The sequence below is a fragment of the Drosophila miranda genome, chromosome 3 (assembly GCF_003369915.1).
Source record: "Drosophila miranda strain MSH22 chromosome 3, D.miranda_PacBio2.1, whole genome shotgun sequence".
In the NCBI taxonomy this organism is placed as follows: Eukaryota; Metazoa; Arthropoda; class Insecta; order Diptera; family Drosophilidae; genus Drosophila; species Drosophila miranda.
In genome coordinates this window covers 5,317,427-5,332,850 of record NC_046676.1, presented here as the reverse complement: position 1 = coordinate 5,332,850, position 15,424 = coordinate 5,317,427, and the positions used below count along the sequence as shown (strand labels likewise).

The following is a 15,424-nucleotide window of genomic DNA, read 5'->3' as shown; positions in this document are numbered from 1 at the left end:
CAAGAAGGCCCCGCCCACCACGAGGACGGGCAGCAGCAGCAAATTGATGATGCCACCGCCGACTGCCGGTTCAACGGCCCCTCGCACGCCCCGAACTTTGAAGAACATGTCCTCAATGTCGACCTCGACAATGTCGTTGCGCAAGACCCCAACAATCCAGCTGATCACTCCCAATATGACCAAGAGCACTGGGAATCTGCACAAGCGACTAAATCCATCAGCAGCCGCCAGCTCTTCGGGGTATCGGCTGGCCAACAGCCAGCTGAAGGCGTCCAAGTCGCCACTAAAGCGGGTCCGCGTCCTGGACAACACATTGCGTCGCAGCGGGGGATTGGGCACTGAAAATGACCGCGAAGCCGGGATCTCCTATGACGAATTTGTGCCCACGAGTCGCTCCTCAGTGCTGCCCGTCGGCGGGGCTCAGCATCAGCGCAATCGCGTGGCTGTGCCACGAATTCGCCATATCCTCGTAAACCACAATTCGGTGGCGTCGGCCGCCAACACACCGTCAAAGCAGGCGGTCAATCAGGAGGAGAGGCCTCGATTTGGCAATCAATTGAAGCAACCCGGCGACGGGTGAAAGTCGCATGTGGCCGAATCCACGATGAGATTATCTATCGAAATTACTACTAAAATGTACCTATATTTTTGGAATTTGGAATTTTTATTTGCGTTTTATGTTTGATTTTATTTTATGTACCTTTATCTGTTTATCTCTGTTTCATTTATTTTCGATGTTGGCCCAATAAAAATTAAATTATCTTCAAGAAGGACAACCGAACCACACAAGCATTCAGGCTTACACTAGAAAAGAAGCATTCATAATATGGTTCCGCCCAGGGCGAATAAAAATGGAAATTGACTAAGAATTCCAACGGCATATGATGCATGTCACATTCCGCGATGGGGAGTTCGCAACATGTAACATGGCAATCTATATCCGAACTAACAAAAATTAAGTCTAAAATCTTATTTAGCCTATTAAAAACATTATTTACTTGGGATAAGCCCATACTAAAACAGTCATCTAGGAAAAGAATCTCGTTCGGCAAATGTACATTACTAGGTATCATAGCCGACGATTGCGGATCGCCGGACCATACCAACGAACCCAAATTGAATTGAGCACGCCGGCGGCTTTAATAGTTCTTAAGCAGTTGGGTATTAGTGTCAGAGGGAATCAAGTGGAATGGAAGTGGTATCGTGCGGTATCTTGCATTACTTTTCGCAAATACATTTATTTAATTTAAACTTCATTTATATTTCCATAGAACGAAACAGAAAGAAAAACAGGGGATTATTTTATATACATACGTGTTTGTGTATAACTAGTATTTTGGGAGCTCCGAGTAGCGTGGGGGCGTGGACCAGAGCACGCTGGAGTTGCGCTTCAGCTGGCTGGGATCGATGTTGGGGAAAATCAGTTTCAGGTCCGGAGTGGTGGGGGCCACCGAGAAGAAGCTGTCGATGACATCGGTGGGACAGTGGCTCTGCATGGCAATCGCTACGCCGCGTACATGGCCTGAGAATGGGTCACAAAATTTTAGATTAGATCAGACACTGGCTAAAGAAAACGCTAACTTACTGCGACTCTAGGTGGGTGCTGGCGGACGCTTGTGGGTGACCTTGCTCTCGTCATCGGTGGAGTCATCCTCGTGCAGCATGTCCCATGTGTATTTTGTCTTCGGCGGCGGTGGCAGAATCTTCTTCTTGGCCCCGGTCAACTGTGCCAGCTTCTGATTCTCCAGCTCCCGGATCTTGGCTTTCCTGAGGGCCTCGGCCTCCTCCTTCTGGCGCATCTTACGATTCAGCTCCTCAACCTCCAGCCGCTTGCGCTCCTCCAGCTTCTTTCGTTCCTCCTGTTTCTTGGCGCGTTCCGCGGTCTGCTTGGCAATGCGTTCGGCTCGCTCCCGCTCCTTTGCCTCTCGCTGCTGGGCGGCTTGCTGATGCTTCTGCTCACGCAGCTTCTTGCGCTCCTCGGCCAGGCTGTGCAGACCCTTGCGGAAGTCTTCGCCGCTGTTCTCGCGTAACAGGCTCTTGGTGGATGCAGAACTGGTGGACTTCAGGTTGGTCCCGGTGGCAGTCTTCAGCAGCGTCGTTGCCTTCGAGGCACTCATGGGGCCCTTCTTGGGCTGGGCCGAGCTCACGGGCAATAGACTTGAGGTCTGAGTGGGCGTATAAAAGCGCCCCACAGTCGGTGGCTGCAACTTGCCAATCTTGGGCGTGTTGCTTGTGCTCGTGCCCTGAAAAAGGAACATCAATCATCAATTCCCGAACAAACGAGGGAGAGCACTGCACTCTTACCGTATCCTTGGCTCGCTGGGAGCGTAAGTTGCTCTGGGCAATGGCCGCATTTTCGAAGGCCTCCACGCGCATCTTCACTGGACTCTGCAAGAGCGGACTGTGGGCAGGTCAAAAGGGAAGTATTGATGCTCCAATTCAAATAGTCTCCAGATTTTACTCATACTCACTTAAACAGCTCATGGGTGCGGCCGGGCAGCTTCATGGTCTTCACATTCGAGAGAAATTTCGCCACTGGTACCCTGTCGTCCAGCGACTCATCCTCTGTCAGGAGACTGTCCCGCCTTGGCTCTGACACTGGCTTTGGTGGCCCCTTCTTGCTAGTAATAACTTCGAAGGTGGCGTCGGCCGGTGCAATGTTGGGGCTTTCATCGGTGGGAGCCGGACCCAGCACCATTGTGGCGTTGGACAAGGTGTTCGTTTCATTAATGGCGGCGCCAGCAGAAGCCTGCTGCTGCTGTTCTTCGATGGGCGGCCCCTCGAGGGCGTCTTTGTAGATGGAGCGCTCCTGGTTGCGCGACTCGGTGCTGTTTTTGCGTGTCCGCGAGGAGACGGGCGAGTTTTTATCAATTTCACTAAATCGCTCCACCTTGATGGGCCGATGGCAGGCGCCATCCTTCTTCTTCTTTCGCCCCTTCTTGGACATCTCGGATGCCGTTGTAGTATTGCTGAATGCAGTCTCATCCCACCTGGTAGCATCCGTCTCCAAAATTGTGGATGTGGTATCTGTGGCCGGTAGGGGCGGCGGCATCTCGCCGGTAAACTTCTCCCGCTTGACTTTGACGCACACATTCTTGGAGGCGAAGACTTCGGCTGGCTTTTTGATGGGCTCTATTGGTAGTGTTGGTGGTGGCTCCTGTGGCTGTGTCTCCTCCACAACTGACGGTTTGGGATCCGGTGCTATGTTGTGCGTCCTGCCGTTGACCTGCGAGACGCGCTGTTCGCTCTCCACCTTCACCCGGATCGAATCCATTTCGCTGGGGCGACGCATCTTTCGGATGAGAGAGGGCTCCTTGAGCAGCTTTTCCGTTTTCAATTTGGCAGCCCGCTGCGGCCGGCCCGAGCTCATGGTGGTGTCGGCTAGAGTCGGTGCCGGTAGCGGTGGCATTAACGAGGCTATGCTGTTCAGGTTCTCCACCTCGGCAATGGCCAAAAGCTGGGAGTTGCTCAACCGCGCACTTTGGCGGCCCGAGGACTCTGCCGTGACATCGGGGGCATCTGGGGAGAGTGCAAGGTGAGTCTTGGTCTCTTTTAGCCCACAGCACAACTCACCTTGGGAATCATCTGTGTTCTCAGTCAGAGCGGTCAGCCGTTTGGGACGCTTCTGGGTCTGCTGTGGTGTCACCGCGGAGGTTTCGCTCCGCGCCGGGGCATTGTCCGCAGCCTTGGCATCTTTGGTCTTGACGCCGTAGAATAGTTATTCCAGCTCTTTAAAGTGAGCCTGCAAAAAAAAAAAAAAAGCGCGCCGCCATATTGATCGCCGTGTTCTATGTCCATTGCAGCCGAAAAAATACCTTCCGGATTTCCTCCAGTTTCAGCTGCATCCGCGACAGCGGCTCCAATATATCCAACATATCATCCATTTGGCACAAATGAGAATCTACACAAATTTAAACAAATTCCTTTTTTTCTCGTTCTTTTCAAATGGCGGCAATGCGACGCGGGTCTACAGTGTGACCGCGGACTTATCCCTCAAATATACCGTCCGACCCTCAGAAATATACCAATATATACCGTTTACTTTTAAAAATATACCAAATATATATTGTGACGAGCTCAAGCTCTATTAAACATATTCCACGTTTTTCATATTCCGTGCAATATTGGATTGCTATATAAAGTTGAACGGCAGGCGCCGCTAATATCAAACGAGAGACAGAAAAATTAATAGATTGATTAAATTGACAAAATATACCATTATATACCGATATACCGTAAATATTCCGTCGGTTCAATTTGACCGAAAAAATACCGAAAAGTATTAAAAATACCGTAGACGGTTAACCTGGCGACGCGCGTCTGCAATGTGACCGCGGACCTATCGCTCAAATATACCGTCCGACCCACAAAAATATACCGAAATATACGTCTGACTTCTGATATATACTCGTGGAATACTCGTATTATTATCCAATTACTTCATTAATTTTTTACAACACCGTTTAAATTTCAGTTTTTATCTTTATTGCATTGCTTACAAAATACGGTTTAAGCAAAATCGGTCAACGGGGGCAAGAGAATTTGTGTGACCTCGGACTAAGTGCTCAAATATACGGTCTGACCCTCAGAAATATACCAAAATATATACCGATGAGTAATCGAACTTAGCCCACTTGGGTCCCTCTATTTAAACAGTTGATCGATTTTAGGTAAATGGCGGAAAAGTTACTGATTGTAAATCCTTCTTGTAGATCCATGCCATCTTTCCTAAAACTAAACGAGGGGGAACGTTGTGAGTTGCTGCGGACACCGCAACTCTACATTTATACCCGATACTTAGTCAGTATGGCTCTCCTCTGGCAGACGCCGCTAATACTGAACGACACGACAAAGAGTGCGTGCGAGAGAGACAGAAAATCAGTCTTAGCGTGACGTCGGGCGCTGCTTAGCCACTGCAAATTTATTTGTTCCTTTTGGCTATAATAATGATCTGATCTGATCCAGATTCAGCAATCTGATAGATCTATGATCTATGATTATCTATGATTCTGCGTTTTTAGTTTTCTCGAATCTGCAATATTGTGGATGCAACAGATTTTCGTCCTTTGTGTGGGCGGAAGGGGGTGGGGCGAAATTTTGAGATATACGTTTTATAGTGACATCTTAAAGGAGTGTGTGTACCAAATTTGGTTACTCTAGCCTTAATAGTCTCTGAGATTTGTGGATGCCACAGATTTTCATCCTTTGCGGGGGCGGAAGGGGGTGTGGCGAAATTTTGAAACGAAACGGTCAAGGTCCGATATCACAGGAGTGTGGATACCAAATTTGGTTGCTCTGGCTTTTATAGGTTCTGAGATCCCTGAACTCATATTTTGCAATTCGCAAAACCGACCATGAAACCTGTGTGTTAGAGAGAGACAGAGCGAGAAAGAATGAAATTGTTTTCTTGATTCTGGCTATAATAATTATACGATCTGGTTCAGATTTTGCTCTCTAGAAGATATGGACATTTCCTACGATTCTGCGTTTTCTGTTTTCTCGTATCTTTGAATTTGTGGATGCCACAGATTTTCGCCCTTCGTGGGGGCGGAAGGGGGCGGGGCAAAGTTTTGAAATATACTTGTTGCAGTGACATATCACAGAAGACCGGATATAAAACGTCGTTGCTCTAGCTTTTATAGTCTTTGAGCAGTAGGCGCTGATAGGGACGGACAGACGGACGGACGGACAGACAAACAGACAGACAGGGCTCAATCGACTCGGCTATTGATGCTGATCAAGAATATATATACTTTATGGGGTCGGAAACGATTTCTTCTGGACGTTACACACATCCACTTTTACCACAAATCTAATATACCCCAATACTCATTTTGTGTATCGGGTATAAAAATGTAATGGGAAGTTTTATTTGATGTTTACAAGCGTACTTTAAGCATTTACTCAGAGTCGCCTCTTCACCTGAACCCACTTAATCTACCAATAAAACCCTCAATTGAAACAGCTCAACAGCCTGAGTTAAGCCGATGAAGAATAACCCTTAGTTCCGAACTCATAATTTTATCCGATTGATGAATCACTTTCCTTCAAGGCTAGATAATTTTATTTTTTTTCCGACCTCATAAAGTATTTATATTCTTGATCAGCATCAATAGCCGAATGGATTTAGCCATGTATGTATGTCCGTCTGTGCGAACCGATGAGCGCCTAGATCCCAGAGACTTTAAAGGCTAGAGAAACTTAATTTTGTATCCAGTATCTAGTTAAATGATACGAGAAAACTAAAAGCGCAGAATTATTGAGAATAACCGTATCTACCAGATCTACGAATCTGGGAAAACGGTTCCCTTACCGCGTCCACATGTCCCACTTCCTGCCATGAGCATTATCTAGCTATTGTGTGGGATCCCGATCGTGGTAGCGTCTCTCGCGTGAGCTCCTAACCGGCGTGGACTTTCTGCACTCGCATCGCATCATATCATCCTTCGAAATAAATATGAATCAAGCTTATGTTTAAATCTCTGTTGTTGCCATAGATCAGCAGTGGCCCCAAATCCATCCTAAGTTTCAGTGTACTCCTTCGCCAAATTTTTGCGCGGGTCAATGCTGTCCCACAGCACAGGGCATTGGCAGCATTCCCTTTCCTAACAAACATGCAGCTCGTCGAGGATTAAAACGAACGGCTCATTCGCATAAAGTTGAAGTTAATAAAAGAAACGAACCTTTTGTTCGAGAATCTTCTTTAGTCTGTGTTGAACTTGTTGACTTCCGGTCTGCCGCAGCAGCTCCAACACCTGGACGCCGCCGCCCCTTCACTCCTGGACAGCCCTTACCTGGCCGCAGGTCCCTGGCCAGCATCCCCTCTATCCCGTCGATGGAGTGCCCTGGTGGCCTGGTCTGCCACCACACATCCCATGTGGGAGCCACCACCAGCAGCAGCAGATGAACACAAAGCATTCCAACAACGATATCCTGGGAGGACGCTCTGGAGGAAGCAGAAGCAGGAACCAACAGCAGACGCCCCAGCAATTGCAACTGCAAGACCAGCAGGCACTCACGGTAGCACCGACGTCGCCTCTCCAAAAACTGGGGCACGACTCGGAACGGCACACGGCAGGGCTTCCCCCCTGCTGAAAACATTGCTGTCTTCCCACGGACCAATTACCATTACATAACATGGAACGGAATGGGCAACATTCTGCACACACTGGGGAAAAGGATATTATAGAATTGAAGAAATATTTGTCATCTAAGTCGCCAATGAATGCAGAATCTAGTCAGTATCTGTTTAAGGCTATCACAACGAAATTTTTCTGTTTATTGTTTTATCACAGAGACCAAGAATTTATTTATTTATTTATTATTCGCCAACGGAATCAAAAAATCCTTAACTGGCTAGGCTAACTTATTTCTATATTAACAAATAAAAAAAATAACATTAGTAAATTAATTATGTAGCAGGAAGAAATCCACAAGCAACCGTCTGACGGCTCCCTTCCCCTGGCAAAAGTCAAAGCGCATTCCAGCTGGCAGCGCATTGTGCTGCCGAAGCGCCCTACTGATGGGCTCATGAAAGCCATAATTGGTCCGGTGGAGATCAACTGCAAAGGGTGCATGGGTCCTGAGGCTCCTGGCGGGCGTAGTGAAGCTAATCCTACTAAGTAGGTCAGGGCAATCGATATTACCCACTAAAAGGTCAAAAATAAATATTTGAGCCGCAATGGTCCTACGATCCTCGAGAGAGGAGAGATGCACGAGGCGACATCTGCACTCATAGGACGGCATCGGAATGGAAAATGGCAGAGGCTGGAGTGCAAATTTCAGAAACTTTCTTTGGAGTCGTTCGATGCGCGAAATTTGGACGACCCCGGTGGGATTCCAGACCATGGAAGCGTATTAAAGGAGCGAGCGCACAAGGAATGCGTACAGACTGAGTCTTGTATATGGGTCCTTGAATTGGGATGAATTGCGCTTAACAAAGCCGAACATTGCATAGGCTTTTGGCAATATTAAATTCATGTGCCCTGCAAACAGAAATCTAGAGTCAAATAAGACCCCGAGGTCAAGTATCTCCGTCTGCTTTAAGAGAGGATGGCCATCTGTTGAATATGAGGCCAGCACATTAAAGACACGCTTGCTAAAAGAAACAAAGTAACATTTACTAATGTTGAGTGGGAGCGAATTAAGTCTGCACCAACGAGCAACTCTATCCAGGTCGCGCTGCAGAAGGATACTTTCGCCTAAGGTTTTGACAGATCGAAAGATTTTAAGATCATCAGCATAAAGCAGATGCTCAGAAGCTTGAATGCTGAGACATATGTCGTTAATAAAAATTAAGAACAGAAGTGGACCAAGTGCACTTCCCTGTGAAAGGCCGGAAGTAGCCAAGAATGGGGCCGAAGGCTTTCCATTTATCAATACGACATACTCTCGCCGCTCAAGATACGACCTAAACCAACTGAGCAGGCAGGAATGAATCCCCAACCGATGCAGCTTGGCTATTAAAGCCCAGTGGGAGACTTTGTCAAAGGCTTTAGCAAAGTCAGTATACACAACGTCGACTTGAGAGTGCATTTCAAAGACACGAGTGCAGAAATTACTGAAAGCAATGAGATTAGTGGTTGTTGATCTACCCGGCATAAAACCATGCTGATTTGGGCTAATGTAGGATTTCATGAGGAAGGTGATTTTTCTGGCAATGATTCGCTCTAGAAGTTTTGAAACATTGCTGAGTTTGGCAATTGGTCTATAATTGGAAATGAGATTTTTGGTACCTCTCTTAAAAATTGGCGTAATCGTGGCAGCTTTCCACTTACCAATAAACTGACCCGTTAACAGCGAATTTGTGAATAGAGTTTTGAGAGGTTCACAGAACGCTACAATACAGTTGCGAAGCAGGAAGGCAGAAATGCTATCACAGTCGGGTTTATTAGAATTATCGAATTCATCAATTGCCACCAAAATGTCCTCTTCCGATACATCGAGTGTACCAATATTGACCACCGAGGGTATAGAGTTTAAGACATCGAAACTGTGCCAAGCTGCGTATGGCTCAAAATTTGAGCTAAAGAAAGAAGAAAAAAGGTTTGCTATACCATTATCCGTATTAGCGCTCAAGCTGCCCAGGTTCATAACGGAAGGAAGAGAGCTCGTTGACCTTTTGGACTTTATAAAATGCCAAAAAGACCTGGGATTGACTTAAAGTTCCCTCTCAACGTCGGCAATATATTGGTTATACAAAAATTTGCCTAAAAAAGCAAACTCCCTCTTATGTTGCACATACCTTGCGCAATCTACAGGGTCCCGGGTCTTACCAAATCGTTTAAAGTACTTATTACGAAGATTCTTATATTTCATAAGACCCTTCGTATACCACGGCAGTCTATAGGAGCCATGCACCCTTTTGGAAGCATTGTTACCAATAATACGACGGACCGTATGCAGGAAAACATTATAGGACGTATCTACACTAGGATGCGAGAGAACAGAAGCCCAATTAACATCAGATTATCTGCTCATTGCAGTACACATCCTAATTAACATTTAACATATTATCCCTAATAGCATCATTTTTGAATTTACCGAAATTTTGTCTGGCGTCATTCGAGTCTAGTCTGTGCGGTGGCATTCTGCTTTAGTAAACACATTTCTCATCCTAAATTATCTTTACAACTGGAAAACCTTGAAGGAACTTATTTGCAATATAAAGTAGGTGTTTTTTTGGCCGCACATCAATCAGAATCAACTTGTTTTGTGCTTTGAGGCATGAGTCAAATCAAGCACACAAAATTTTCATTGTGCAATTTGTGCCAACACGAGAGGCGTCACTTATCTGTGCGGAGGCATTTTCCTTGAGCAACACATTGTGCAATCGAAATCCTGCACACATCACATAAATTCCTTCCATTCGCGAATACAAGACCCATTCCTATTGGCTATGGTTGACCCAACCTCCATCAAGGGAGAGATCCTTGAGATGACTGGCGAGCATGTGGAGCAGCTCCATTCAATGTGGTCCCTCATGTTCGAGCCGAAGACATGCGAGGACTTTCTGCACAAACTCAAGGCGCACGCGGATAATTTCTATACGGATCTGCTGACCGAGTCGCGGGAGAAGCAGGCGGCCATCCTGGATGACATAGCCGCACTCCGAGCCGAGGCCAGCGACCTCACCCGACTCCTCCATGAGACGGTGGACATTGGTCAGAGGCCCGACGATGTGCCACTGATCATATGGCAGCTGAAGCTGGACAAAAGCATTGAGCATCTGCGCGAGGAGCTCTCGAAACGTCGGGCGGAGATCGGGGAGCTGCTGCTCCAGCAGGAGCAGCTCTGCGAAGAGCTGGGCGCACTGCCGCTCCCTCTACTGGCGGACCCGCTGCCCCTGCCCGATGAGATGGACGGCTTTCGCGACCATCTCGACAACCTGCGCTCTCAGCGCGCAGTGCGCCAGACGGAGCTGGACCAGCTGCGCAAGGCCATCAAGCATGACATGAAGATGCTCGAGCTGATGCCCCAGACCGATGCAGAGGATCGCCTACTGAACGATCTGAGCCACAATCTAACACCAGAGACACTAGAGCGGCTGCGGCAGATGCGCAACAGTTATGCCGAGCAGATCCAGGAGCTGCGCTCCAAAATCCATGACATGCGCGAGAAGATCTACGTGCTGTGGGATCGCCTCCAGGAGACGGACGAGAGCGCCATGCGACGAGTGCGCGAGTGCACCGAGAATACGCAGCGCACCTATGACATCCTCCATTCGGAGCTGCAGCGCTGCCAGGCACTGCGCAGCCAGAACCCCAAGACGTTCATCGAGCAGCTGCGCGTCGAGATAAGCAAGTGGTGGGATCTAACGCTCAAGAGCCAGCAGGAGCGCAAGCGTTTCTCCAACTACTACAATAAGTATTACAACGAAGACCTGTTGGAGCTGCACGAGCTGGAGCTGGATGATCTGAAGAGCTTCTACACGTGCAACAAGGAGATTTTCGATCTGTACGAGAGCCGTGCAGAACTTTGGTCCCGCATGCAGGCTCTAGAGGCAAAGGCCAACGAGCCGAATCGTTTCAAAAATCGTGGCGGCCAGCTCCTTAAAGAGGAAAAGGAACGCAAGGCCATCTCGAAGCTGCCCAAGATTGAGCAGCAGATCACTGAACTGGTGCACGCCTATGAGGTGCAATCGCATGGCCCGTTTCTGGTTTATGGCGAGAACATACTGGAGCTGATGGCTGGCGAATGGGAGAACTATCGGCAGGCCAAGCAGAGCTCGGCCCGCAAGAAGGCCCCGCCCACCACGAGGACGGGCAGCAGCAGCAAATTGATGATGCCACCGCCGACTGCCGGTTCAACGGCCCCTCGCACGCCCCGAACTTTGAAGAACATGTCCTCAATGTCGACCTCGACAATGTCGTTGCGCAAGACCCCAACAATCCAGCTGATCACTCCCAATATGACCAAGAGCACTGGGAATCTGCACAAGCGACTAAATCCATCAGCAGCCGCCAGCTCTTCGGGGTATCGGCTGGCCAACAGCCAGCTGAAGGCGTCCAAGTCGCCACTAAAGCGGGTCCGCGTCCTGGACAACACATTGCGTCGCAGCGGGGGATTGGGCACTGAAAATGACCGCGAAGCCGGGATCTCATATGACGAATTTGTGCCCACGAGTCGCTCCTCAGTGCTGCCCGTCGGCGGGGCTCAGCATCAGCGCAATCGCGTGGCTGTGCCACGAATTCGCCATGTCCTCGTAAACCACAATTCGGTGGCGTCGGCCGCCAACACACCGTCAAAGCAGGCGGTCAATCAGGAGGAGAGGCCTCGATTTGGCAATCAATTGAAGCAACCCGGCGACGGGTGAAAGTCGCATGTGGCCGAATCCACGATGAGATTATCTATCGAAATTACTACTAAAATGTACCTATATTTTTGGAATTTGGAATTTTTATTTCCGTTTTATGTTTGATTTTATTTTATGTACCTTTATCTGTTTATCTCTGTTTCATTTATTTTCGATGTTGGCCCAATAAAAATTAAATTATCTTCCACAAGGACAACCGAACCACACAAGCATTCAGGCTTACACTAGAAAAGAAGCATTCATAATATGGTTCCACCCAGGGCGAATAAAAATGGAAATTGACTAAGAATTCCAACGGCATATGATGCATGTCACATTCCGCGATGGGGAGTTCGCAACATGTAACATGGCAATCTATATCCGAACTAACAAAAATTAAGTCTAAAATCTTATTTAGCCTATTAAAAACATTATTTACTTGGGATAAGCCCATACTAAAACAGTCATCTAGGAAAAGAATCTCGTTCGGCAAATGTACATTACTAGGTATCATAGCCGACGATTGCGGATCGCCGGACCATACCAACGAACCCAAATTGAATTGAGCACGCCGGCGGCTTTAATAGTTCTTAAGCAGTTGGGTATTAGTGTCACAGGGAATCAAGTGGAATGGAAGTGGTATCGTGCGGTATCTTGCATTACTTTTCGCAAATACATTTATTTAATTTAAACTTCATTTATATTTCCATAGAACGAAACAGAAAGAAAAACAGGGGATTATTTTATTATTATTATTATTATTATTATATAAAGCTAATAAATAGTTAAAACTAGGTATTAACAGGGTATGGGGCTATAGCTGCTGAGGCCTTAAGCTCACTATAGTATTATTATACGTTTGAGGATGTATGTACTTATATACATATGTACAGGGTTGGTTCTATACGTTATTATATGTTGTGGAGGAATTATTATCTAAAATACTAATTGTGTATATGTATATGTACAGGGATGATTGTTTATGAGGTTATATGTAGTGAATGATTTTAGATTGGTCTAGATAGTTGAGGATTATTTTTGCGTTTTTGGTGTTAGGGTTGGAGATGTATTGCATGGGGTCGGTGTTATGGAATATTAAGGATCTTTGAAGAGAGAGGGCGGAGCATGTGTATAGTATGTGTCTTATGTCTATGGTTGGGTTGTGGCACAGTGGGCATGCGTTGGAGGATGTTTTATCCATGTAGTGGGCATTGGTGAATCTTGTGTGCCCTAGTCTCAATCTATTTAGGATGACTTGGTGTCTTCTGTTAAGGTTGTTTAGGTTTTTGGGGGGAGGATGAGTGGAAGATAGGTTGATAACTTGTTGGTACCAGGGGGAAGTCTTAGTGAGGAGGTCTGTTTGTTTAGATATGAGGATTTTCTTAAGGTATAGTGAGATGTCGTTAGAATTATGATTGGGGGTATATATGAGGGGTAGTTTGGAGGTAGTTTTGGCTGCGATGTCAGCAATTTCGTTCCCTTTTATGCCAATGTGGCTAGGTATCCATATAATTGTTATTTTTGGGAAAAGTTTGGTGACGAGGTTACGGATTGTGGTGGGGTAGTACGAGGAATTGTTGGGATTGGTAATTGCGGATATAGAGGAGAGTGAATCAGTGCAGATAGCGTATCTTCCGCGTTTGTTGCGGCTTAGTAGAATAGCTTCGTGGATAGCTATGATTTCGCTGGAAAGGACTGAGGAGTACTGTGGAAGTAGTCCGGATTTTATGGTTGATGTCTCATTGCAGATGCTATAGCTGGTAATGCCTGCTGCTTTGGACCCGTCTGTGTATAGGAAGGTGTGTTGGTGGAGGTTGGATTTGATGGAGTGGAAGAGTTGGTGGAAGACTATTTTGGGGGTGGTGTTTTTATCGTGTTTGGATAGGGTGATGTTGGTTGCTTTAAGGATGGTTGTCATGTTGAATTTATTGGTGTTGGAGGTTTTAATCGGGGAGAACGGTATGAGGTTATTCTGGGATATTTGTTTGGCTCTGTCAATCGTGCCAAGCAGTCTGTGTTTTTTTTTTTTTTTGGTTTTTTGGGAGTGAGTTTAGGGGGGTGTCTTTAGCGTGGATGAGGTTTTTAAATATTTTGCCAGTTAGAAAATCTCGCTTGTTTTCCAAGGTGTGAAGGTTGGCTTCGGATAGAAGGTTGTTAGTGGGTGTGGTGCGGAATGCACCCAGGGCGGCTCTTGGTGCTGCGTTAATCGTAGATTTCAGGCGGTTAAGCTGGCTTTTTGGTGCGTAACCGTATATGGGGAGGCAGAAGTCGACTTTGGATATGATTAGAGATTTGATAATTTGTACAAGTGATGAGGTGTGGCAGTTGTATTTTAAGGACGAGAGGTGTTTGATAATGCCCAGTGGCTTGGCAAGGTCTATTTTGAGTTTTTTGATATGTGAGTTCCAGTTGTATCTAGAGTTAAGTGTGAGGCCTAGTAGTCTGAGTGAGTTGTTTTGGTTGATGGATGTGTTGCCAGTAATGAATTTAGGTTTGCAGTTATGTTTGCGACATATGTGTAGAAGTTGGCTTTTGTCTTTGGATAGGTCTGCACCTGACTGAGTGCACCAGCTGTTTATTTGGTTGAGGATTGTTTGGATGTCGGTTGTGGGGCTTTTCCTTTTGCTGTGTTGGATGATAAGGAGGAAGTCGTCGGCGTATGCACTGAATTTGATCTGCTTGTGAGAGGATAAGATTTCGGAGAGAGGGGTTGTACGCTATAAGAAAAAGGATAACTGAGATGGGGGAGCCTTGGGGTATGCCGTTGGGGAGAGGGAAGGTGTTCGAGAGGTTCGAGCCACTTTTCACCAGGATTTTCCTCTTTGACATGAAGTTTATGACGTATTGTAATATTCGTGGACCTACTTTCCATTTTTTTAGTTGTTGGATGATGGAGTGGATTCCTATTTTGTCGAAAGCTTTGGTGAAGTCAAGGGATATTAAGGTGAGATGTTTTTTTAGGGCGATGGCTCTGGTAGCTAGGTGGTCTACGTAGAGTAGACTATCTATTACCGATTTGCCTCTTTTAAAACCTAGTTGGCTGTTGTGAATTAATTTGTTGTTTAAAACAAACCACCACAACCTTTTTGCCACTATCTTATCGAGCGTTTTGGCTAGGCATGAATTAAGTGATATGGGTCTGTAGGATTTTATGTCTGTTAGTGGTTTTTGTGGTTTTAGGATCGGGAGGACTAGGCTGAGTTTGAGCGATTGAGGGATGTATGAGTCAAGTATTTTGTTAAAGTGGTTTATTATTCTGATTTTGAGGGTGGGGGGTGCGTTTTTTATCATGGAGTATGAGATTCGGTCGAGGCCGGGGGTGTGGCCTTTCAGGGAGTACAGAGCTGATGAGAATTCTATGAATGTAATGTCCTTTTCGATTTCAAATGCTGATGGAGTTGGGGTATAGTTAATAAGAGAGTCTGTTTGGGATTTGTTCGAACGGAATGTTGGGGAGAAATTACGATCATGAGCTTCTTCTGACCACGTGTGGGCGAAGGAGTTGGCTATTTCGGTTTGGTTGGTTGTGTCTGTTTGGGTGTGGGGGTTAAAGATATTGTGAATGTTTTTGACAGGGTAAAGTCCGCATAGTCGTCTGATGTTAGACCATGTTGAGGATGTGTCAGAGGT

General features: G+C 46.6%; 1 protein-coding gene and 1 pseudogene across 1 annotated transcript in view; one reads left to right on the top strand and one right to left on the bottom strand.

The window, feature by feature from the left end:
- LOC117188420 overlaps nucleotides 1-784 on the top strand; it is a 28,147-nt gene extending 27,363 nt beyond the window's left edge. The window contains exon 2 of the mRNA XM_033392279.1: nucleotides 345-784. Coding sequence (XP_033248170.1) covers nucleotides 345-580 — 236 coding nt within the window. The 3' untranslated portion in view covers nucleotides 581-784. The remainder of the gene's footprint in view (nucleotides 1-344) is intronic.
- Nucleotides 785-1,204: 420 nt separating this feature from the next.
- On the bottom strand, nucleotides 1,205-3,961 carry LOC117188417 (annotated as a pseudogene).
- Nucleotides 3,962-15,424: the final 11,463 nt, after the last annotated feature.